Raw genomic sequence first — 26,935 nt, 5'->3', positions numbered from 1 at the left:
GTTTCATTGCTGTTTATTAGTTGTGTTTGGAATTCATTCCCATGTCTCATTCATTCCTTTTTGTCGTGTATCGTCGAATTTGACTATGTGTGTCTCGCCTCACAGCCTCGGCCTCAGCTTGTGTGAGAGATTCATTGTTTCAAGACTCGAACGTGCCTCTCAAGCTTTCTTTTATCCTTGGTGGTCTATTTTTGCACTTCTCAGCTTTTTATTTTTATTTCCTCTTCTTTTCAAACACCTCCAGCTGTACATCCATCTCCCACTCCCCTGCCGCCCTCCTGATCCCACTCCCCTTGCCGCGTGCCCCACTCCCATTCCCCACACCACACGTTCCCCTCCAACCACCACACACCCACTACCACACTCCATCTGCTCCTCATCTCCTCTTCCCCACTCCCTCAAAGTGTGGTCACTTAATATTTGAGGTCTCCACTCCAATATTTTCTATCTTTCCATTCACGTTGCTGTAGCTGCTCTGGACATTGTCTGTTTAACAGGAAGGTCTCTCTTAAAGGATGCTTCCTATTCCTCTGTGTCTCTCCCTGGCTATAATCTGTTCCCCCCCACGCCATGGGCAGGAATTCTGTGGATGTCAAAGACGCTGTTGCTCATTGTCCATTGTCCTTACCAACTCTTCGAAGCCTCTGGAACACCTCTGGCTGTGTATACCTCTCCGAAACCACATAACGTTTATCTGTGTGGTTTACTGTCCACCCAATGATGACGCCGACTGTAACACCGATATTTCATCCAACATACATCAACTCTTAAACATTCGTTCCTTCTCTCTGTCTCTCTGTCTCTCTGTCTCTCTGTCTCTCTGTCTCTCTGTCTCTCTGTCTCTCTCTCTCTCTGTCTCTCTCTCTCTCTCTCTCTCTCTCTCTCTCTTTCTCTCTCTCTCTCTCTCTCTCTCTCTCTCTCTCTCTCTCTCTCTCTCTCTCTCTCTCTCTCTCTCTCTCTCTCTCTCTCTCTCTCTCTCTCTCTCGCTCTCTCTCTCTCTCTCTCTCTCTCTCTCTCTCTCTCTCTCTCTCTCTCTCTCTCTCTCTCTCTCTCTCTCTCTCTCTCTCTCTCTCTCTGTCTCTCTCTCTCTCTCTCTCCCTCTCTCCCTCTCTCTCTGTGTCTGTTTCTCTGTTTCTTTCTCTCTTTCTTTCCCCCTCCCCTGGTAGCCAGTCACTCTGTGTGTGAGTGTGATGGCGGCGTGTTGGTGTGTGTGTTAACTCTGTGTTGTCCTTTGTGCTTTTTTTGTCTATCTTACCCAGCTGCACAGATTTTTTCTTTCTCCCTCCCCCCCCCAACCCTCCTCTTGTGCCCCCATTTCCCGAGTTAGAGAGAGGGAGAGAAGAGCATTTACGGCGGTATTCGGTTCGTTCTTTGTGCTTTGGGCGGTGGTTTATCCGTGCCGATCTACTGTTATGCATTATTAGTTTGTCGCGTTTATTACTTACGAAATCTAAAGATTTCATAAGTATATTGATGACTTCCGTCATCTGTTTGTGTGTTTGTTTGTAGGCACGATAACTCGAGAACGGAAGAAGCTACCAATGTCAAATTCCACCACGTGATTCAGGAGGGTGATGGCTAGTGCTGATTAGATTTTGGTCAAAATCGGTCAAAGGTCAAGGTCACAGTGAGGTCAAACATTCGATTTTTGATGGTTTGGTACAGAATCATCGTAGAAACTTCTGGTTTGCGTCGGTACCTTCTCTAGAGACAGCTTTTATTAGATAAGGTCAGAGGTCAAGTTGACGATTTCATAAGTACCAGTTTATGACTGCTTGTTTATTTATTTGCTTATTTTGTATTCATTATACCTTTTCCTTTCGTTTAAATTATTCTCGTTTTTTGCGACCCGTTGAAGTTTGAACGGTGTTCGCCGATTTATTTTTTTATACATCCAGCCGTTGAATAGTCATGACGGATGAAAGTTTGCGGTACGCTTTGTTTGAAGCGCTAACCTGGAAACCTGGCATTGTTTGCATCCCTCCGGCGGAGATCGACATGGAGAAGTTAATTGTTGGTGTAGGTGAGATCATCGTGATTGAGAATGTTAAGGCGGTTTCACGTATGAATAAAAAAAATGTTTTTTTTTGTTTCTGAAGTGCCGATGGCGACTCAAGTCGTCGAGCGCTGAATTTTCTTCGATCCCGATATTTATGTTCCATTTAACCTTTTGGATACTCCCGCAAAAAAAGTTATGATTTCAAATTTACCACCTTTCGTGAAAGGTGATCAGATTGTATCCCAGTTAAAACGATACGGTACGGTTGTATCCCCATTAACAATGATTCCGTTTCAAAGTCGGAATGATAAATTTAAACGCATTCTGTCGTTTCGTCGGATTGTTTATATGATTTTCCCACCAGGTGTTTCAGGGTTCCAGGCAATCCTTCCCTTTAAAATCTATGGACATACTTATATGGGATATGTGAACACAGAAACCCTTGTGTGTTATAATTGTGGTGAATTCGCCCATGTTAAAAGATCATGGCCCAAAGACATGCTGAATAAAACTGTTAATGAAGGCCCCTCATACCAACAACTCCCCGTCCCAGATAATGCTATCATTACAGAAGCAGAAGCTTCCCATGAAGCATCTGCTCCTGCTCCTATAAATAAATGCACAAAAAGATCTCTTTCCCCTTCTCAAAGCACCGCTGAGCCCGGATCGAAAATTGTCGCCGCTTCAGCAGCTCCTCACTCCTTCGCACAGGTGGTTGTGGGGACTTGCCCCACAACACAGGCCCCATGTGGTGCTTCGGTTTCACCAGTTGGTTCCTCTTCTGAATAACCTGGGACCTCTAAAATGTTTTGTAACGACGCTAATGTTACCTCCACCTCTTTCTCCTCTACCTCCCCCTCCTTCCCCCCTTTGCTCTTCTCTCCCTTGCCCCTCATGCTTCTTCTCTTCTTCCTTCCCTGCTCCTCCCCTCCCCCATCCTCCTTCTCCTCCTTCACCCCCCCACCCCTCCATGGCTTGCAACCTCCAACTATTACTACCAGTCCCCCTCAGATTGGTCTTACCCCCTCCATACACTCTGAGTCATCTAAACCTTGTAGTGCTCCTGTTAAAGATAACAACATTGCCATCACGATCGTTAATGACGCCCCCAAGGATGTAACCGCTGAGAGTGTTCCCCTTACATCTTTTGTCCCTCCACCTGAATCAACCATGGAGATTGGGCAAATGGGTGAAGGCCCTGAGGAAATTGAGGACTATGATTCAGACGGTTGCGCCTCTCTGACGTCGAGTGCTTTTCGTGAGGACCTCCCCCCCCCACCCCCCCCAGATAGTAGTCTTGATGATACTTTAATTTCTATTTCCGATATCTTACATTTTTTTACAAAAACTATTCGTAAGAAGCGAGTAGATCTAAATTATTTTTTCCCCAACTTGCGTGCTTTTGTCCAAAAAGCACAAATAATTGTTTAGAACCTGGAAGTTGCTGCCATTTCCAGCGCTTCTTGGAAGAGACTGAAAAAATATATTCTTTAAGCAAGGAAGCATTTTATGAATGCATAAAAAATTCTTGATCCTGCCTTTTCATTATGATTATAGCAAGTTTAAATATAAACAGAGGGTGTAATCCTTTACGTAAATTCCAAACGATGCAGCTAATTAATAATGTAAAGGTAGATATTCTTATTTTACAAGAAACTCGTGCGACTGCGAGTTGCATGGCAAAGTGGAGGCTGAAATTGAAAGGAACTTTGTTTTTTAGTAACACAGCCTCCGTGAGTGCCGGTATTACTTTTTATATCTCTGCACGTCTTCCCATCTCCTCTCTTGTTTTTAAAAAAATTGTTCCTGGATATTTAGCTGTGATTGATTTTATATATACCCATCAGTGGATATTAATTGTTAATGTTTATGCACCAAGTGACCGCACAGTCAGGACAGCCTTCTTCACTGAATCCTTTACTTTCCTGAATCATCTCACCCCCGATACCCTATTGTGTTTTGGTGATGATTTTAATTGTACTTTAGACTCAGTCAGACATTGGAACGGCCCTGAACTTCATCCACACTTTTGTCACAACATGATTTTGGCGATGTTTGGCGACTCGAGCACGGGAACATCGAACTATTTACTTGGTGTGATTGTTTGTTAAATAACATGTCGCTTGCAAGGCTTGATAAATTTTACATTAGTCTCTCCTTTTTAACCCTCAACGGCATACCTGGGGTCAATTTGACCCAACATGCAGGTTTTTTGTGTGTAAAAAAAATAATATTAGCCGATATCAGCCCATGGTCTCTGTTTATCCTCACCCCATATATTTATGTTATTGCTGTAAAATTTAGCGAATATAGGGTAATACATATGGGAGATATTTGCAGGAGAAAATAGTGGGGTCTATATGACCCACGCTGGGAGAACTCCCAAAAAACATTTACATTCATAACTATGAACACTTTATCCTGTTTTCTTTTCTGGAATTGTTATTATTTCTCAAAGAATAATAAAGGTGTTTCCCAATTGTTTTCATACTGTTATAATCTGTATCATTCTGTGACAAAAAGGGGATTGGAATGGTTCCAGGAATTGCTCATTCCTGGAAATGGGATATTCCAGAAATCGAAACTGCAGTTCATAACGCTAGTGTATTTGCATTTTCCTTCAAACCATGGCCAACCAACGGAGAGCACGGTATTCTGTTGCTGATTAATGTATCTTAGACAAATATTAGAAGATGAAAGTGACAGTGAGTCTTTATCTGATCCAAGCGATGATGATTCCTACATCCCAGATCAGGCTGCAGTCCATGATACATCAGATGAAGATCAGGTTTCTGACGTTGATGAACAGCCAGATGAAATATCTGCTGATTCCGGACATTCTTACAATCAGTCTGATAATGACAATGCTCAGTAAGGCCAGGCCATAGCAGAAAGGCCACGTGGTCGAGGTCGTAAATACCTCAAGCAGTTGGCATACGGCCTCACCAACGACTGGATTGACTTGACACTCAGAATGTTCATGTTCTCCAGCCGGCTGTAGTGACCGCATTAGATCAACTTGGAATGGTTGCTGCAGCAATTCAGAGACCACGCCAGGCTAGAAGTCCTGCCAGGAAACTATGCCAATTATGCAGAAGGCCACAGGACAATAATACCTCAACTGTCTGATCAAGTTGCCACAAATATGTTTGTGGTACTCATTCAACCACTGTTACTACTTGTACAAATTGCGAAGCGGAACTAGAACGATGAACCTCATAAATCGAGACACTACAATGAAAAATGACTCATATTTCTTTCATTATTATGGAAACTGCCATATTTTAACTTTGTATGTTATGCTGTTGCTGCTTTCTGTGTAAAAAGTTAATTAGTAAAATGTGCAGCCATTCGCACATTAATTTCTGATTGTTTTTGTTCCGGATATCACTAGATATTGAATACATTTCATATGTATCATCAACTTCTCAGTTTTACACTGTTTTGTACAAACTAGGTATGATATATTTGACAAATGTTGCAACATTTGGCTTGTGTATCGACCAAATCAATGACCATTTTGAATGGGGTCAAATTGACCCCAGGTGTGCCAATGTGTGAGTGTTGGTATGCGTGCCGTTGAGGGTTAAATCGTGTAAGTTTTACTGACATCATGCCCTCTGGCTTTTCTGATCATTTTTTTTTAATTAAAATGCATCTTTCTTTTTCTAGTCCTTAGAGGAATACTTCTCATTGGTCTTTTAACACCTCTCTTTTAAATGATTCCTTTTTAAAATCATCTTTTTTTTTAAATTTTGATTCAGATTCTAGAATCACTGAACGATTTTACATATCTTTGTCAATGGTGGGATTATATAAAAGCACAAATCCGAGTCTTCTGTCAGCAATATAGGAATAACTTCACTTATGTAAAGCAAGCCCGGATAAAGTATTTTAAAGAAAGAAATCCTCAATTTACAAGATAGCATGATTAATATTGATATGGATATACGATTCCAGCGGCTTTATGAGAAACAAGCCTTATTGAATTGTTTAATTAAACAAGATGCTCTCGGAGTGCAAACCCGACTTAGAGTTCAAGGTCTGTCGACTTCAGAAACTTGCTGCAAAGACTTCTTTAACTTTGAAAAAAACTACAAAGTCCAATCGTTCACTGTTAAGCTTACGTTCAAGTGATGGACAAGTTATTGAAGACAATTCTCAGTTGAAGTGTTTTGTTAGGGATTTTTACAAGAATGTTTTTACGACAAAGAAAACTAATGAACGAGCAATGTCTGACTTTACCCAAAATCTACCACAATTGGAAGAATCACAACAACACTCCTTAGAGCAAGATTTTACTGTTCATGAACTTTTAATAGCTCTTCATGACCTTCATGATCATAAAGCACCTGGCTTTGATGGTTTACCTGTTAAATTGTATAAAACATTCTGGGATTTGTTTGGACCAACAACAAGAAAGGAGATCTCCAGACTTTGCAGAATTGGAGGCCTATTTCTCTGCTTTGAAGCAGATTACAAAATCTTTTCCAAGGCCCTTGTAAATCGTATAAAGACTTTTCTTAGCTTTATAATACATTTTGATCAATCTTTTTGTATTCCAAACCGGTCTATTCATGATAACATTTTTTAAATTCAGGATTTGTGGGATGTCTGTGCTCTTCAAAAGCAGAATGCTGGCTTGTTTTTACTTGGCCAAGAGAAAGCTTTCGATTCTATTAGTCATGAATATGTATTTTACACCTTAAAACAGTTTGGTTTTGGGCCAACTTTTATATCCCATGTCTCATTGTTGTATAATCATGTTTTTAGCATCATTAAAGTTAATAATAGCTAATGTGCACCATTGATGGTTGGAAGAGGTGTCCGTCAAGGGTGTCCGTTATCGGGCATTCTCTACTCTCTCTGTATTGAACCCCTCCTAATTCGCCTTCGTGCTAGTCTAGCAGGTTTCCTGTGATGTCAACTGAAAGGTCAATTGTCATCTCAGAATATGCTGATGATGTGTGTGTCATGGTGCGTAATAGTGATGATGTCACATGTTATTTAATGACTTGGAAAAGTTATCTTCGGCTTGCACAATGACAATAAATTGGAGCAAATGTAAAGCTCTATGGATTGGCCATACCCCGACTGTTGGTTTACCTAATCTTCCCAGAAACTTGCAGTGGGAGAAGGAAGGCATCCACTATCTAGGTGTGTACGTTGGCACCCCAGCTTTATGGCTAAGAACTGGTTAAATACAGTTGACAAAATTGATAATAGACTAGAGAAGTGGAGAGGAATATTACTTACCTTGTTGTGCAGAAGTCGTGCCCTCGTGATCAATAACCTGTTGGCTTCCTTGTGGCACAAAATGATTGCCCTGCACCCTCCTGAAGCACTGTTGCTGACAGTCCAGAAACATCTGCTTGATTTTTTTCTGGGGTGGCAAACATTGGGTCAAGCCTAAAGTCCTTTACCTGCCATTGGCAGATGGTGGCCATGGTCTTGTTGACATTGTCAGCCAAATGATGGCCTTTCGAGTCACCACTGTCCATCGCTTTCTTTTTTCTGCATCGCTTCCATGATGCCCCACTGCTGACCATTTTCTGAAAATGGCTGGCATGCTCGACTTCAATCAGGAACTTTTTCTGATGGACTTGCAACATGTGGACATCTCTCCATTGCCTTTGTTTTACTAAGACCTGTTGCAAGCCTGGCAGCCTCTTGTAGTACACCGAGATATGGCTCACTACAACATCAACAACTTTCTCAACAAGCCTATCTTCTACAATGCACTTTTCCCCAACATACCTCGATCACGTGCTTATGTACAGTGCTTCAGAAGCTCCTTTGTATGTGTCATACAAGCTCTGCAGAGAAAGAACAAAACATGGCACTCAGTCGGACACATTATGACTACCGTTAGAATGCGCTCCTCAAGAACCGTCTCTCAGCTCGTCCAGGAGGTTCTGCATACCTCCAGAAGTCTGGAACTCCATTTTGATAGCAATAACGCTGCCCCTGCAACCCATGTTCCCTTCTTTCTGCAGTTACTTATAGCATCACTTGCATAAACAGAAACTGTGATCCTGTCTTCCTCTCCACTTCCTAGTGTTGCTAAAAAGTGCCTGTACTACCTTTGTGTTACCATACGGCATTCTTATGTGTGCAAAGATAGTTTTGGATCCTGATGGAAGAGGATGTTGCCTCCGGGGTCCCCCCGTGCCCACAATGGGCTGCCATGTATGTCCCACCGATTATAAAATGGACTGACGATATCTCTTGGAGAATTGTACAGATTATTTTACCTATGAATGTTTATTACATCATTTTAATGTTTTAAATTCTGTTTCGTGCCCCTTTTTGTATGGCCTCTGAATACTTATATCATGCCTACGTTGACTGTACAAGACTGACCCCACTTTTTACCTTTTCATCACAGTTGTGCTGTCACATGAATATTGTATTTTCTTTACATACTTTTATTTTTGAACTGCCGCTGAATTCCAAAAATCATGTTGAATCTGCTCTCGCCAATTTTATAATAGCCGAAGGGAAACTAGCAATTTATGAAACAAGGAAAGCTAAACTTCTTGCAAACCCTGATGCTGATTACAATGTTTTAACCCTTTTTAAGGCCCTTGCCATGGGCAGACTACATGCAGAATTATATTTTGACCAAAACAGAAACAATCTAGAACTGTTTAAACAAAAATAGTGATCGGAATGCATTGTGTAAAGTAGACCATAATGATCTTATTATTTTATTATAACTGTGTACTTGTCCTTTTTATTTGGTCTTATTTTGTATGTTATGTGTAACTGTTTTTTTCTAAGCTTGTATAAATAAAGGTACACAAAAGTCACAGTCTCTCTCTGTCTGTCGCTCTCTGTCTGTCTCTCTCTGTCTGTCTCTCTGTCTGTCTCACTGTCTGTCTCTGTCTCTGTCTCTCGCTCCCTGCTGGCCGTTGTTACGTTCTGTGTACTGTCATGACGACTCCTTGCTTCGTGTCGTGAGTACCTGTCCTCTGCCACGCTGGCTGGTGTTTCCACACTCTTCATTTCGTTCCCCTGTGTTCGTTTTTCTGCTTGTGAGGTTTTCCCCGTGTTTCCCGTGTGTGTGTTAGTGTGAAGGAGAAAAAAACACACGAGAGAGAACATAGCGGCGCGAGTCAGGATATCGTCGGTTTCTGGGCAGTGCCCTGTTCGTCCTTTCATAATTCAAAACCTTTTTGCTTTAAACCTGTTTTATTATTCTTTTTTTCTATCGTTTGTCTTTCCTTTGTTTATTTAGCGCTCCCTTTCCCAAGGTTCGGAAAAAGTAGGAGTGCATTGGTAGCTTCCTCTTCCTGAGTTTGGAAGATATCGAGCGACGTGTGTTGAAACATGGCGGCCACTCGCTTTCCACGATATGCCACGTTTGAACAATTATCATGCAAGAATGGCATTGCATGCTCCCCACCAGAGGGTGTTTCGGTGGAAGCGATTTTTCTCGCGATCGGGAACATAATCGGGTTTGATAAGCTACGTGCCGCGTCACGGATGAATGAACGAGTAATCGTGTTTGTGTCCCATGTCGAGCACGATGCTTTCGTCGTTCAACAAGGCTTGTCCCTCGACTCTGGACACTTTGTGATGGTGTATCCTTGACATACTCCTGCTCAGATGTTTGTAGGTGTTTATCTCAAATGTACCGCCATTCCTGAGCAGTAATGCAATCCTGACAGTGCTGCAGCACTTTTCTGAGCAGTTCCTCAATTGGAACTGATAGGGATGGTTCGGAGACATGTGTTCGTCCCCATAGGTCTGGATCTGTGAACCAGAATAGCACTAAGTTCCTTGACTTTGCAAGAAGTCATGGACTGAGAGTGGCTGGTTCATGGTTTCAGCGCCCACATGCTCATCGCTGGACTTGGTATTCCAACGCTGGTGGTGTGGCAAAAGAGATTGACCATGTGCTTGTTGATGGTTATTGAGGATGACCCAGAACTGCATGCTCTAACGGAGTGCTCAGTTCCTCAATACTAACCAAAGGCTTGTTGTAGCAACTCTGAAGTTGCAGCTTCAATCCAAGAAAATGTCAGCATCCCAGCCTAGGCTGCATGTTGGCAAGCTCAAGGATGAGAGGATAGCTGAGGAGTTTGCGAACAGGCTGAGTGGAGATTTGGGGGGGGGGTCTGCATACTTTGGGGGACCCTGAGGCGTTGTGGAGTGCATTAAAGACCACTGTCCTTGATGTTGCCGGTGGTTGTCTTGGAACTCACCATAGGGCGAGGAAGAATTTTGTCTCAAGGGACACTGGATACCATTGATCAGATTCGTAGGGCTTGGCTGAATGACAGAGCAGAGCTGTTCAGGGAGCTGAGGAGTAAAACTGTACGTGCACTAAGGTTGGACGACGAGGCCTAACTGCAAGGAATCTGTGAGAAGGTAGAGCATCACCTGTGGTCAAGTGATTCTCGTCCTACTTACAGTGGAATTCATGCATTGCGTTCATCCAAGCCCATCGCTTGGTGTACTGCAGTTATAGCAGAGGGTGGTGGGCTCTTGTCAGAGGAGTCCGAAGTGAAGGCCCGCTGGGCCAGTGACTTTGAGCGGTTGGACCTGGCTGATCCACCAGCTGTTGAGTTGGATGTCAGGGGCGTCACTATCCTTATTGCTGACCTTCCAATCGACTGCGGTCCACCTTAGTTTGTGGAAACAGGCTGCAGTAAACCGGTTGAAATGGGGTGAAGCTCCTAGGATTTGTGGCATCCATGCTGAAATTCTCAAGGTTGGTGGAAATGCTGTACTTGTGTCATTGCATGCAGTTCTGTGCTCTGCCTGGAACACAGGCACCATCCCAACTGACTGTAAGAGAGGCCTTGTTGTCCCTCTCTGGAAAGGGAAGGGTGATCGTCAAGACTGTAACAACTACCGAGGGGTGACGCTGCTCTCAGTGCCGGGCAAGGTCTTTGCTCGGATGATTCTTGATAGGGTTCGCTGCCATCTGCTTGAGCATCAGCATCCAGAGCAGTCAGGCTTTACACCAAAGAGGTCAACGATTGACCGTATCCTTGTTCTTCGTGTCCTCACCGAACGCAGACGAGAGTTTCGGCAGGGGCTGCTTGCAGCCGATGTTGATCTCTGTAAAGCGTTTGATTCAGTGAATCGGGATGCCCTCTGGAGGATTCTTGGTCTTCGTGGGGTGCCACCAAAACTGATTAATCTGATGTCTGAACTATACTCTGGAACTGAGAGTGCTGTGAGATGTGGTGATACCATCTCTGACTTATTTCCAGTTGTTACTGGAGTTCGTCAGGAGTGTGTATTGGCACCCACACTTTTTAGCACTTGTTTGGACTGGATTCTGGGGAGGATATAGGAGAGATCAAGTTGAGGTGCGTCGTTTGGGAATGTCAAGATCTCTGACCTTGATTTCGCAGATGATGCAGTCATCTTTGCGGAAACTCGAGATATCCTTTTGGGGGCCCTCGAGGTGCTGAATGAGGAGTCGGAACCACTGGGATTACGGGTTTCCTGGGTCACCACTGAGATCCAGGCTTTCATTGACATCTTGGAAGCTGCTATCCTGTCTGTGCCTGTTTGTGGCAACGATGTTGAGGTCACGGAGAGATTCACTTACCTTGGCAGTGATATTCATGTCTCTGCTGGCTGTGAGCCAGAGGTCTCTGCTGGCTGACGAAAGTCTGAGTCTTCAGGTCCTTAGTGCTTCCAGTCTTGCTCGATGGATGTGAGACTTGGACTCTGACCAGGGATTCATAGACAGAGACTTGATTCCTTTGGTACCAGGTCTCTTCGGATAATCCTTGGCTATTGCTGGTCAGACTTTGTGTCCAACGAGTGGTTGCTGAGAGAGACTCAAATGAGATTTGTTCCCTGCATATTTCGTGAGTGTCAGCTGCAGCTGTATGCACATGTGGCTCGTTTTCTTGATGCTCAGCCTACCCAACAGATTTTCTCAGCGAGGAAGCCTCGTCAGTGGAGGAGGCCAATGGGCTGACCATGTGCCTCGTGGTTGCAGCAGATTGATCAACATTTCAAGGAGATGGGGATGGGCCAGGCATCTGCCTGGGGGATGGCCATACGGAGCCCTGAGACTGCTGATGGAAAATGGATGCAGCAACGGGCTGCTCTGGCACATGCTCCCATACCTGACCTGACCTGTCTGATAAATGGTACATTTTCTTTAATCCTAGAAAATCCTACAGTGTAACTCTATTACTTCAAAATGATTGTCAAATTTACCCACCTTTATATTTGCTTGATCTTCTACTGGAAGGGGTTCAGTCTCTTGAACTTCTCAGAATCACCATCAGCCAGGACCTTTCCTGGACCAATCACATAGCAAACTTGGCCTCCGGAGCCATTCTTTGATTGGGAATCTGACATTGATAAGTCTTTCCTTGGAAGATCAGAACCATTCGAAAGCCCGTAAGGCATTTGTTTGCAGGTCAATGGAGTATGATTCTCTGCTTTGGGTTGGTGCTCCAGTGTCACGTCTGTTTCTCCTGGATTCTGTGGAATCTCAAACTTAAAATTATTGGAATCTCATGTGATGAGGCCGAAGCACAAGCTCTCTCTGCTCTCTGTCCTCCGACCCTCCCCATTAACCTCACGATGCATCTTCCAATAATCCACTTCTGGTTAAACTTTCAAAATCAAGGCTGACTACACACCTCTACTCTTTTATTCCTTGTTTCACCCATCCAGGGAACTGATTTACGAGGCTGTTCTGTCTCTCCCTTGCCTCCAGGACATACAGCTGGGAGTGCACTCCCACCTCATGTCATTCCCCATCCTGACACAGGCATGATCATTATTACCCCCATTAACCCTTCATAACCCAATGCTCTTTCTTGATTATTTCAGTGCTTCCTTCCTCTCTTTTACCTCTTTCTTTATCCTCTCTCTTTTCTCTCTCTCTCTCTCTCTCTCTCTCTCTCTCTCTCTCTCTCTCTCTCTCTCTCTCTCTCTCTCTCTCTCTCTCTCTCTCTCTCTCTCTCTCTCTCTCTCTCTCTCTCTCTCTCTCTCTCCCCATCCTCTTTATTTACCCTCTCTCTTTATCCTCTCTCTTTATCCTCTCTGTCTTCTCTCTCTCTCACTTTTCCCTCTCTCCTTTCCCTCTCTCTTTTCCCTCTCACTTTTCCCTCTCACTTTTCCCTCTCTTTTCCCTCTCTCTTTTCCCTCTCTTTTCCCTCTCTCTTTTCCCTCTATTTTCATCCTCTCTTTTCCTCTCTCTTCATCCTCTCTCTTTTCCTTCTCTCTTTTCCCTCTCTCTTTTCCCTCTCTCTTTATTCTCTCTCTTTATCCTCTTTCTTTTCTCTCTCTCTCTTTCTCTCTCTCTCTCTCTCTCTCTCTCTCTCTCTCTCTCTCTCTCTCTCTCTCTCTCTCTCTCTCTCTCTCTCTCTCTCTCTCTCTCTCTCTCTCTCTCTCTCTCTCTCTCTATCCTCTCTCTCTATCCTCTCTCTTTATCCTCTCTCTTTATCCTCTCTCTTTATCCTCTCACTTTTCCCTCTCCCTTTTCCCTCTCCCTTTTCCCTCTCTCTTTTCCCTCTCTCTTTTCCCTCTCTCTTTTCCCTCTATTTTCATCCTCTCTTTTCCTCTCTCCTTTCCCTCTCTTTTCCCTCTCTTTTCCCTCTCTCCTCTCCCCTCTCTTTTCCCTCTCTCCTCTCCCCTCTCTTTTCCCTCTCTCCTCTCTTTTCCCTCTCTCTTTTCCCTCTCTCTTTTCCCTCTCTCTTTTCCCTCTCTCTTTTCCCTCTCTCTTTTCCCTCTCTCTTTTCCCTCTCTCTTTTCCCTCTCTCTTTTCCCTCTCTCTTTTCCCTCTCTCTTTTCCCTCTCTCTTTTCCCTCTCACTTTTCCCTCTGTCTTTTCCCTCTCTCTTTTCCCTCTCTCTTTTCCCTCTCTCTTTTCCCTCTCTCTTTTCCCTCTCTCTTTTCCCTCTATTTTCATCCTCTCTTTTCCCTCTGTCTTTTCCCTCTCTCTTTTCCCTCTCTCTTTTCCCTCTCTCTTTTCCCTCTCTCTTTTCCCTCTCTCTTTTCCCTCTATTTTCATCCTCTCTTTTCCCTCTCCCTTCATCCTCTCTTTTCCATCTCCCTTCATCCTCTCTTTTCCCTCTCCCTTCATCCTCTCTTTTCCCTCTCCCTTCATCCTCTCTTTTCCCTCTCCCTTCATCCTCTCTTTTCCCTCTCCCTTCATCCTCTCTTTTCCCTCTCCCTTCATCCTCTCTTTTCCCTCTCCCTTCATCCTCTCTTTTCCCTCTCCCTTCATCCTCTCTTTTCCCTCTCCCTTCTCCCTCTCTTTTCCCTCTCCCTCCATCCTCTCTTTTCCCTCTCCTTCATCCTCTCTTTTCCCTCTCCCTTCATCCTCTCCCTTTTCCCTCTCCCTTTATTCTCTCTCTCTCTCTCTCTCTCTCTCTCTCTCTCTCTTTCTTTCTCTCTCTCTCTCTCTCTCTCTCTCTCTCTCTCTCTCTCTCTCTCTCTCTCTCTCTCTCTCTCTCTCTCTCTCTCTCTCTCTCTCTCTTTCTTTCTCTCTCTCTCTCTCTCTCTCTCTCTCTCTCTCTCTCTCTCTCTCTCTCTCTCTCTCTCTCTCTCTCTCTCATTTCTGTTTATTTATCCCATTGCCAATTGTGCCCAATTGTTGCCCACGAGCAGACTGCCAATTTCACCTTGCTCTTCCAGGAGTCTTATTCTTAGAGAAGAATAGAAACATTTTCGTCTTCCACCAATTTAACTGAAGGTGAAAGGAAGTTCGAATTTAGCGAGGATGCCAGCAATGACTTGACTACTTTTTGTAAAGGCAATGTGATACCCAGTTTACTGTACACCTGAGGGATGGCACACATGCTGACACTTTCCCCACCTACAAAACACTAGGATGACAGAAAGGCTCATAGCTTGGCCGAGATTCAAACTTGAACTAGACAGCTTAGAGGTGAGAGGAGATGCCTCTCTGCTGTACTGCCAACGTGTGTGTGTGTGTGTGTGTGTGTGTGTGTGTGTGTGTGTGTGTGTGTGTGTGTGTGTGTGTGTGTGTGTGTGTGTGTGTGTGTGTGTGTGTGTGTGTGTGTGTGTGTGTGTGTGTGTGCGCGCACGCACTTTCTAGTTATTGCCTTTGAAAATAACTTGTAAAACACTTTGCATATCTGAAATATTAGAAGTCATTCAAACATACCCAGAGAGGCTGCAGGTTATGTCATTAGCTTGGTTCTGCTACAAGCATCCTGCCAATGCAGTGCTGCATGGCAATGAAAACAATGGGCAGTTTGCCAACACCAAACTAGTGGGATGAGGATTTGAATGACCAGTCACCACATTGCAATGTGGAAATTCAGTGATTGAAGCCAACTCAAGATCTCATTAACATACTAAGTTACTTTATGAACATACTAATCACTTTTTCCATGAAGACTCAATAATATATTTTTACTGAAAGATCGAGCCACGTTCATATTCATCATCATCCATACTCTGTTGACAGAGTGGTGGTGCTTGCCGAAGTAGTCTCGTGGCAAGTATTATGCTGTGCATTTTGCCTTTTCCTTCCCAGCGAGAGTGAGGGAAGGAATTTGTAATTTGTTCATGGTGCCACTGACATCACGCCCATTCTTCATGAAGGACACCAAAGGACCTTTAGTGTTCACTAACTTCCTGTTTAACATATCCTGTTGGATCTATTCATATTGTAGGGTCAAAATCGTTACATTTTCAACTATTTGTTTCATCCTTGATCCTTTCAAACTCCTCTCCTTTTGTCTTTTTGTGTGCATATATATATATATATAGTTGTGTTAATGGTTTGGATGGTGGGCTGCACCATTGTTTCCAATAGCCAAGGAGACTGCTTAGGCAACACCAACGCTCTGCACAGAGTGTGGTCCCAAGAGACAGATAGATATATTTGTGTGTATATATATATATATATATACATATATATATATATATATATATATATATATATATATATATATATATATATATATATACATATATTTGTTTTTTTTCTGTATATGTATATATATATATATATATATATATATATATATATATATATATATATATATATATATATATATATATATATATATATATATATATAAATATATATATATATATATGTGTGTGTATGCATGCATACACGATGACGGGACTGACTTCATGGAAATTTTATTCCAAAAAATATATTAAATCACAGTTTCCCTTCAGTCTCACACACTTGTTCATCCTCTTCTTCCACGCTTCGATGCACCCCCGGAAGAACAGCATGGGTTATGTGAGATCGTGCCAGACGGAGAGGTTTGGGAATTTTTGGCGATTTTCTAATTTTTACATTCGTTTGCATGGCGACGTATGACGTCACCGCTGAGAGGCGTAATAACGTCATGACATCATCGGTCATTCGCTGACGTCACTACGTCTGTCGTCGACAGACCGTCACCGCCGAGAGGCGTAATGCCACTCCTATAAAACAGCGTCTGCAATGTAAAACCCTCTTCTGCACATGCTGACTACCTCAGAAGGTGAATTTGACACAAAAAATGTAACAAGAAACATTCTATAACAAAGAAATTCGATAAATCGCATTGTGAACATTGGATATATTGACCTCCTAACGAACACTCACTTTCGAAACTTCGCACAGAGCGTGGGTTTGGCTAGTATATATATATATATATATATATATATATATATATATATATATATATATATATATATATATATATATATATATATATATATATATATACATACATATATTGTTGCGGTTCTCAGAACCGCATGCATACAACAGATAGGTGTCCCAAGACAGTTATCCCATTATTATACGTGTAGATAGTCCCCTTCCTTTTGTTTAGCAGGACAAGGGAGTGCGTTGTGATGATCTAACAGCTGGGGTTGCTTGAATCATTTTCTCTTTCATTTCATCCCTACTCTTCTTCTTCTCTGATTATTCCTGAGGTAAATCAGCCACGTGCGCCTTCGCTGTAAGCTGGGGAGAATTGCGGATTGCATTAAAAATGCACGCGAACAAATACCCCTGGAGAGGCTGCACGAATGGTGTTTTTCACAGCACGACAATCCAAGGTACCCTCTGCCCCGCTTGCCCCTCGTCTCGTTTACCACAGCGTGTTTGAGTGTTCACAGCACAACGATCCACGGTGCACGAAACACGTACAGAGGCCAATAAAGCTGACTCCACTCCATGTTGGGCAGGATTCGAGTGTACCCGACAATATTAGTGTTTGCCCCGCGCACACGCTGGCAGAGGCTTGTGAACGCGGGCGCCGGCCACGTGCGTAATGGCGGAACCGCGTGCACTGTATAGAATGTGCTCGAAAGCAGACACGTATGCCGCTCGTGAAACGTGCATGGATTTATCCATAGCAATGTACCTTCAGTCCTCGCTGGCAGCGGTGGATTCTCCACGGATGGTGAATGTCTTCTCGTCTCTGCGCCCAGCGAGGCTGCGATCGAGCCGGGGAATGTACAGTGCGTGCCACGTTGGTGCGCACAGAACGAACGCATTGATCGGTGCTGGTCGGACGCCCGAGCGGGCGTGTGGGACCCTCGACCACTCGCCCGGGGGTTTTTGCAGGATGATTCGCGTGCCAATTTCGGTGTGGGCGATTCATATAATCTCGTGGGTTCGGAGCGCAATATTTCCGCTGTTTGGGGTGGCCTTGCCAGAAACGAAGTGAGGCGGTTTCCGGCCCAAGCTGGCGGGCCACTTGAGGGGTCAGGGCCAATCGGAGCGCCCAATTCGGGTGATGATGTTTGGATTTGGCATGGCCCCTCCCCCATAGCTGCGGGTCCTATAAAAGTCAGGGCAGTCCCTCTGGCTCTGGACGGTCTGTGTTTCCTGCTTCTCATCTCCACCTCCTCGACTCCGCCCATGTCGACACCTCCACGAGTTGTCTCCTGCTCCTCAACTTCGCCTCCTCGTCTCCGCCCACACCACGTCAACCCCACCCGCCTACCTGATCCCACCCACTGCTCTACTCTCGCCCTCTGGACTCCGCCCTTTCTCCACTCAAGGTCCTCCTTCATGAGCACAGTCTCCACATGTGCAGCTTCGGCCAGAGGCAATGCGCCCACAGTCGGGCACCGCACCATGGAGGATCCCCCTCCCCCCTCCCCCCGAAACATATTGGTGGCACGTCTTGCTATCAGGCGCACAGGTACCAGGATCAGAGCCTCAACCTCCCCAGGTTGCAAAACTCCCTTTACATCGTGGTGTGTGTGTGTGTGTGTGTGTGTGTGTGTGTGCTGGCGCCTGTCTGCTTAAGTAAGACCGTAGAAGATTGTCATCATTGATATTGTTATTATTTCCGCGTTAAGACTGCTCTGTGTCCCCTTTTGTAAGTTGCCTGTTTATTGTCGCACCACATGCTTCTTTCTATCTCTGCACAACACACCCCAATAAATCTTTCCATTTCCCATTCCTTCATTCCCATCGTCTGTGTCACCTCCTCTACTCTCTTCATTAGTTTCTCGTGTGCCATTTTACATTCGTTTTTAATTGCAGTCATCTCTCTTGTTGTTTCCTTCTTGGTGGCTCTTAACTCCTTTATCGCCCCTGTGTTCTTCTCCATTTGTTCCTTCAACTCATTCTGTCCTATCGTCAGTCCATCTACCTCCTTCGTTATGTTTCCAATCTCTCCCATCAGTCTGGCCTCGCTCTCCTTCATCTCTTCCCTGACACCAATCCGACACTCCCTTACCTCCTCTCGTACCGCCGCCATTTCTCTGTCCATCGCTTCCATTCTGCTGTTGTTTTCTTTGCTCATCCTGTCCATTTTTCTGTTGTTTTGTTCACCCATCACGTCAATTTTTCTGCTGTTTTCGTCAATTTTTCTGCTCATCACTTCCATTCTGGTGTTTTCTTCGCTCATCCTGTCCATTTTTCTGCTCATCGCTTCCATTCTGGTGTTTTCTTCGCTCATCCTGTCCATTTTTCTGCTCATCGCTTCTATTCTGCTGTTGGTTTCTTCGCCCTTCATGTCCATTTTTCTTCGCTCTTCACATTGTCGCCGCATTTTCCAGAGACCGAGGGTTGGGGTTATTTTCCATCTCTCCCATTGCTTCCTCTTCACCCTCCATTGTGACTTCATGCGGGTCCTAAATACTGAGCACATGTACACATCCTCACATAGACGGTGCCTTTTGAGAGCGTCTATCATGAACTTTTAAATATATTCGGACATTTGCTTTAAAGTTTCGAAAAGTTGACGTTACTATTTAAAGGTTATTCCATTTATCGTATTGTAATTTCGTAAATACATTATATATTTCGTAAATACACGATATATCGTAAATACGTAAATACATTATGACGGGTTTCGCTATTGGCTTAATGAAGGCATATGATGAAATATCGGAAGTTGTTTTGTTTTTTTTTAGCCGACAAAACCTTTAAGTTTTGGACACTGCTGGTGGACACATTTGTCCTTGTTATTTTTCGGGTAGCCGCACGGCGTATTTATAAATTGTGGAGACCGAAAACATGGGTGTGCCGTACGGTCTTTGATTTGATGTCGCACGGTGACCTTAGGGCGTTCCTGCGGCGGCCATAGAATTTTGATGGCAGACGCAAGGCGACCGCAAGGTGCCCGCAAGGCGACCGCAGGGGGACCCGAAGCCGAATGTGCAGCCAGACGGACGGGAATGAATGAGTTAATTTTTTTTTCCAGTTCTTTTGTTTCGGCTTGTCGAATTTCTACGGCGAACGTAAAAATGAAAAAAGTTATAACTCCGCGTTATAATTCCACGGCGACCCTACGACCTGTAACATATAGCCAAACGGTGTAGGGCCTCCCTGAGGCCACCTCAGTTTCTCTGCAGCCACCGCATGTTTCTGTCAATTCAGAGGGCGTACGGCCGCCGTATCCTCACTGTAGAGCAAATGTGACTGAGGCCTAAAGTATCGATCGACACACGAGAGATGCTTTCACGAGGACTTCCACCGACGAACTGAATGAACAAAGCGCGAAGATACGGCTCGAACAGGTGGGGGAGACACGTGAACAAACATGAACGCCACATTGTGTTCTGTTTTTTTTAAATGTATTAGGTTTTTAGGGCAAAATTTTCTCGAAAAAATTGTTTGGATTCCAATTTGTTCAAACAATGGGGCGTTCGGATTCTGGGGGCATCATGGTATATTATAGTTATAGCATATTCAGATATATATACTGGTATATTTTTATTTCAGTAAAAAAAAAGAACTGGTATATATACCCACTCGTTACCGTCCGTCTGGCCGCGCGTTCGCCTTCGGGCCCCCCTGCGGTCGCCTTGCGGGCACCTTGAGGCTGCCTTGAAAATTCTATGGCCGCCGCAGCGACGCCCTAAGGTCATCGTGCGACATCAAATTAAAGACCGTACGGCACCCCCACATTTTCAGTCTCCACAATTTCTAAATACGCCGTGCGGCTACCCGAAAAATAAAAACATATGTGACTGCTACATTGTGTGACCGTGGAAATACTGCGGCCGCCGTATAATTGCAAGTGGACGCAGATTTTGGAGACCCCATGGCCGCCGTGGCAAATGTGACCTCGGCCTTAGACACCCGCTTCTTGGTCGCTTCTCTCGCTCTTTGCTTTTTCCGCACTTTTTTATATCTCAGAACGTCTCTCCTCACAGAACGTACCTCACGCTTTCCCTCGTTCGTTTTTTATATCCCCGGGCCGTCTGTTGTGATTGCACGAGACTCTTGTGATGATTTTTTTTTTATCGAACTAGCGAGGAACTTCATACTTTTATAGAACTAGCGAGGAATTGCTTTGCACAGGAGGGAGGCCAAATGCAAACAGACAATGTGGAAACGGTTAATGCCAAAGCATGAACCAATAAATTGGACATTCCTGCTGCACCTTCAGTCGAACGTCACACATTGATAGCCGGTTTGTGAAGCACTTGGGGGAAAAAAAAAACTAATTGCAGCTAACCCAACAGAAGTGAGGTGGTTAATATTTCAATAATGTCAATGGCCAAACTGCAACTGCCGAATCCATGAATGTCGTACATGGACACCCTCACATCATTTCCTGATTCTCCTTAACTCAATCTCTCTATATTTTCATTCCAAACACCATCAGTCCAATCACAAATTAATACGATACCATTAATTTAACAAAATACAATGTTACAATCACTCATGAGGGACACAACACAATGGTAAATGCCGTTCTGACATTTGCATCCAGATACGTGCAGCTTTGAATGGATCGAAACTCAAAATCTTAATTGCATTGAGGTATTTATGAAACCTCCCACCCACCTTAGGACACCGGCTGGGACCCCAAAATGTTCAACAGTATTTTGTCAGGACTATCCCAAAAACTGAGGGAGTAGTTCGGGGACGGACAGACAGACACTCCTGCTTTATGATATAGATTTAGTGTTGTCCTTCTCATGTGGATTCATGAATTTAACTGGAATTTTAAGTTCATTATAATTTCACTGAATAAATGTGCAGAGCAACCTTGATGGTGCAGAATTCTCTGTGACTGTCACATGGAATCATGTCATGCAGGCGTGCTGCGGGCAACTCATCCTCAAGCATCGGTGACCTCGTTCCGACATCTCGACGTTCCACCCCTCCATCATCTGGTGAGCCAAAAATCATCCACAACTATGATTGTTCTGTTGGATAGTTGCACAGAAATGAAGGTATAAACCAAAGTTCTTTTCATTGATGTCTTAGTTTTATCCAAGAAATGTAAAGTTCACTCTCCCGAATATTTGACTTCATTTGATGAAAACATTTTAATCTCACATTTTATTGCATTTAAATTGTTTTCACCTTCCTTATAGGATGCAACCTTTCCATGATTACAAATTGATCTTTAGTGTCCTTTGGTACCATAGAGGTACTCAAAAGTACTTAGGTCCTCAAAAGTACCAAAATCACCCACACTCATCTACAAAACCCAAGTCTTTATTTTCTATCTCCTCACTCCTATTTCCACCGAGCCTATTTTACTATTAATTCCAACGTATCTCATACTCTTCTCTATTGCTTTCTCTCTCTCTCCTGTCCTTCTCCTCCTGTTTCTCTTTTTAGTTCTTTTATTTATAATCACTATTCACAACTTTCCAAAACATCATCATGCCAGTTGCTATCAGGAACCTATCCCCTCTTTTCACATTGAAGCAATGCCCCGACATTCACGTATTCGACATTCGCAGCATTTTTCAGGAACATATCCCAGGTGAATGTTGGGGTCCAACGGGAATATGATTTTGTCGCACCAGCGGAGATCTGAGGTGGAATTCCATGCAAACCCCTCCTCCCCTCCAACCTGGCTGTCAAATATTCTTTAAAAAAAAAAAACCCAAAACAGTCCATTTAGGGTCAAATGATAGATGCGATCAATTTTAAGAATGTTGAACACGACCATCCGAGAAAGACTGAAAAAGAGATGATTGTCAACAGTATTCAATTCAGTCCTCCTGAGATATGTTTTGGAATCCATCATCGCTTCAGACATTAAATCCTTCCTCTTCTCCAATGGCTTGATTTCCGATCATCAATTTGGTTTCAGACCAGGTCACTCTACCATGGATATGCTGCCTCTGCTCTCCCACTAATGGATGGAGGTCCTCAATGCCGGACATGAAATCAGAGCCACATCCCCAGACATATCACGTGGTTTTGACACGGTCTGGCACCCTGCCCTGCTCACCAAACTCTCTTCCTATGTTATCCAAGACCATCTCCACTCATGGCTCGCAGACTTCCTCTCCTTTTGCAGTCAACATGTGGCCCTAAATGGAGTTCTTTAATCCCCTCTTCCTGTCCAGGCTGGAGTTCCTCAAGGTAGTGTTCCGAGCCCTGTTATTTCTCTCATTTTCATCAATGATCTCTCCGACTCTCTGGAAAATCCTCTTTATCTATTTGCTGATGAATCCACCCTCTGCTGTACCATCTGTCATCCCTCAGACCGGCAAGCAGCAGCTTCTTCACTCACTGCAGATCTGGGTAAAATCACAAACCTGGTCCAACACGTGGAACATGTCTTTCAATCCCAACAAATCTCACACTCTCGCTATGTCTCTCCGAAAGGACCGTTTGGACCAACCCCCACCCCTCCCCCCCATCTACTTTCTCAACAATCCTCTGGAAGAAGTCCTTTCTTTCAAGCTTCCGGGTCTCACTATCTGCGATTTATCCACACCACATTTCCGCATGGCGCTCAAGGTCCGCCAACAACCCCCTACTGGTAAAACTACCAAAATCACGAATCACTGCTCACCTTCACTCTTTCATTCCTCTTTTTCCCGCCTTTGGAATAAACTCCCTCACTCTGTTCAATCCCTTTCTTCCCTCCAGGCCTTCAAAACAGCAGTTCATCACCACCTCTTATCATCCCCCATCCAAAACATCGATCTTTTCTACCCCCATGAATCCACCCCAAGCCCACCTCCTTCAAATTCCCTGCTTTCCTTCCTGAAAGTTCCTGTAATGTCCATCTTGTATTCCCCATGTTCCCCACCCCCCATCCCTCTCCCTTCCACAGATCTAATGTGTCTGTTCCCCACTGGTTTGACCTTCCCACTCCCGCCCCTCTTGTCTCGTGCCCCCTTGCTGTGCGTTGTGTGTTAGCTCTCATACAAGCCTTGACAAGGTATTAAAAAAAAATAGACCAGGATCTTTTCAAAAGAAGACCGATAACTGAACTCACCTGTGATTGCACATTTGAAATGGCTGACGTATTCCGTTGCATACTTTGGATTGATGTGACTGCTGTAATGGTCTGGCCTTCTCTGCGTTTATTGGAAAAGACCGGAGCACTTTTAATCGTTTTTCGTGCTGAGAAACGATTGAACATTTCACAGAGAGAGCTTTTGGTGAAATTAATTGGCTTTCCTACCACTCGCAACCCTAACATTCTCGGAACTTGTCTCCAGTGTGTAAAATCCCACAGTCTCTTGCTTAAAAGTGCCCTGGCCGGGTTAATATGGGCAAATTATAATTACCGTGACTTTGCACTTTAACAGTTTGACCGAATTTTTAATTATATCTCCATATTCTCATGATAGAGGCTTGTTGAAAATTTGATGGCAAAAGCTCAAATGGTAAAAAAAAAAAAGTTATGCCCTGGACACAATGGCAGAAAAACATTTGTGAGCAACTTTATTTAGTGAATCGTTTGAAGTCTCGCTGTGCTTCTGGAAAGTTTGATGTCCCCTCCCTCTCACCCCAACATTGTCGAAACCCCTTCCCACACCTCCCCCATCCCATTCCCTCACTCACAATTGATAACCCCCAATTTATACTGATTCAATACATTGAAATAGCTCTTATTCCCCATTCATAATCCACAAATGTGCCATACTTGTGCAAATTTGCACTTTTTTGCCTCAAAACTGATCAAACTTGAAATTGTTTTCTCATTTATTTATTTTTTTGAGCTCTTACACCATGAAATTATGGTTTTCGTTGGTTTCATATGAATGATCAATTTAAAAACATTTTCAATGTCGAAATATTTTTACATTCATATTTGTTGTTGTCTGCACATGTTTAATTAATTAACTGTTTTCCACATTAATCCTCACTGGAATGATTGTTCGAGGGTAGTTTAAAGTTGATGTGGACTTTTATTCTAGAACTCCAATTTTACAGGGAAGTTGATGACACCACATTTTTCTCAAGGTATTCCCATGCTACAGTGCATACTTGTCCTCGTGAAATGGTTGTGCCTTGGCGCCACATATATGTAAAAAAATCTTTGAGACTGGTACACAGACATTTAGGAATGCATACTTTGACATCATAATTCGTAAATGTAACTCCGAGCTACTAGATTTTCTTTGAGTGGTCCAAAAAGATCAAAATTAGAACGCAACATGTATGGGCTGGGTGAAGGAGTTAAGACTTCCATATCCATCTCCACTCGAGTAGTAGTGGCCACATTTGCTGTGTGAGTGCTGTGAGGATTATCATGCAGTAAAGTCACACCTCCACGCCATGCCATCTTGCTTTGATTCTGACACTAATCGATGCACCCAGGTCCAATCGCATATCACGATCTTCTTCAATAAATCATCTTCCTCCTCTTCATAGTGTTCCAGGAACTGTTTAGTTTGTCATATTTGTTACTTTTTCATCATACATGATATTGTAATCGCCATGTCCCGTTCTGGTTACCCAGTTCAAGTTCCACCGGTCTTGTCGAAATGACCGCAACTATCAGCTAATCCACAGCCCTGAGCAAGTTCCTGGAGTTGTTTGTCATGTCACAATAGTCGTTGGGACTGTGGAATTAACTGGGTTATGTGCCAATTGGTGCTCACGACCTTTCTAATTTGGCTGAGCAACCGAGGATCACAAGTGTGGCCTGAGCCGGTTTGAAGTAGCTGGCGGTATGACACTGAAATCACCCGAAATCACCAAATGAGGCCACAACAACGAACAGAATCCAACCTGAAACCCAGAATATTTATTTCAAAGTAAATGGCAGGGTAGAAGCATAACATGAAACAACAACAACAACCATTATGTAATCAAAAAACAAATATAAATGAACCTGTAATAAAACTCTTACAGAATCATACCGCCCTCGAACAAACCAAGTGGCGCAGCTTTCTTGATGATTCTTATTTTAGGGCCAATTCATTCACTTGACAAGAATACAACATAGTGAAATGCAAACAATGTTGAGAGGTTGCTTTCAAACCCGGAGGCAAACCTTGCAGGAGTCCTGGAGCAGAGTTCGTCGTGTTGGTAGCTCTCTGGCGCAATCCGGTGTAAAAGCTCCTCAAACGTCCGGAACTGTCGCTCTCTTCAAAGCCCTCTTTACCCTGGGGATTAAACGTTTACAGCTCCTGCACATTGAGCTCTGCACACTCAGAGACTCTCTCTCTGACAATCTCAGGTGTTTTCGTTTTTGCACTCAAGCCTTTTTTCCAAAATGCCCTCTCTCATCAGGTGGAACTGTCGCTCTCTGGCATTAACATCTCTCCACATGGGCAGCCGTAACTGTCAATCCGAGTAAACAGTCGATAAGCCCCGTGCCATGCTGAGTGGGCTCCTGTGGTGAAGCTCATTGCAGCCTTTCTCCATTCAGATTCGACACACATTCTCCCATGGTTTGAACTGCAAGGCTGATATGTGCTAGTTTCAAAAGGAGATGTCAACAGAGGAAAAACAAAAAAAAAAATACACAGTCAGAGATTTGATGCAAGGGAAAAGAAACAACTCACTCGATGTTACAGCCATGTATATCTAACCTCACAATTAATTAAGTTATGCTTATTCTAAACAAATACTAAGAAATAACTATTGTTATACTAAGCAGTTTTATAAACCCCTCAGGATCATTCCCACAACAATATCATTTGGTAATCACCTTGCACCAATGTTGTTGAATTTAAAGTGAGAATGAATGATGCTTACCACACCATTAACACTGACATCTGATTATTCTGCAATATTCATATATATTAATCTGTTGAGTCTCCAAAACTACCTATTCAACACATTTGATGTTTGCTTGACTAAAAGCTGTTGGTTTTTTGAAGTCACGGCAACATTTAAACTCTGATTAATGTGAAAGACATGCAACAACAAGTTATCCAGAGACTGTCTCCTGTGAATTTAAACTCATTTGATTCTATCCTTAAATGTGCACCGAAGCTACGAAACATGTGAATGTGTTGGCTGTCATCATGACTTTTTTTATTATTCATAATGATTTAACCAGGATTGATATCACTTCCTGTATAACTTGCTCAGGGTAGAATACCCAAAGTTTCAGCATTGAAGTATTATTAGCTCACTTGGAACATAGTTACGTGAGTTTATGGGATGGCACGTCGTCCGTCTGTCTACAAACACTTGCAACTTCTCCGAAACTGCTGATGTGATTGTCACCAAACTTGGCTAAATGATCTTTGGTGTGGTGGAATTCGTTTGTTCATGGCATCCTCCCCCACCACCTTTAAGTATGTCATCGTAATGTTTAATGGTCCCAAAAGTACT

At 43.6% G+C, this 26,935-nt stretch overlaps 1 protein-coding gene and 1 long non-coding RNA gene across 6 annotated transcripts in view; one reads left to right on the top strand and one right to left on the bottom strand.

The window, feature by feature from the left end:
* Positions 1-26,935, top strand: part of LOC147029343 (voltage-dependent L-type calcium channel subunit beta-1-like) — a 333,734-nt gene that overhangs the window by 217,959 nt on the left and 88,840 nt on the right. For all 5 annotated transcript variants that reach the window (XM_085872338.1, XM_085872336.1, XM_085872337.1 and 2 more), the window contains one exon: positions 21,482-21,558. In XM_085872338.1, the coding sequence (XP_085728464.1) occupies positions 21,482-21,558 (77 nt within the window). The remainder of the gene's footprint in view (positions 1-21,481; positions 21,559-26,935) is intronic.
* LOC147029344 (uncharacterized) overlaps positions 25,537-26,935 on the bottom strand; it is an 85,618-nt gene continuing 84,219 nt past the window's right edge. Inside the window, exon 3 of the long non-coding RNA XR_015055870.1 lies at positions 25,537-26,068. This is a non-coding gene — a long non-coding RNA (uncharacterized LOC147029344). The remainder of the gene's footprint in view (positions 26,069-26,935) is intronic.

The sequence above is a fragment of the Eptatretus burgeri genome, chromosome 3, assembly GCF_056783735.1.
Source record: "Eptatretus burgeri isolate ZD-2024b chromosome 3, Ebu_testis_v1, whole genome shotgun sequence".
In the NCBI taxonomy this organism is placed as follows: domain Eukaryota; kingdom Metazoa; phylum Chordata; class Myxini; order Myxiniformes; family Myxinidae; genus Eptatretus; species Eptatretus burgeri.
The sequence above is the reverse complement of the archived record's forward strand: the minus strand, read 5'-3'. Positions and strand labels throughout refer to the sequence as shown.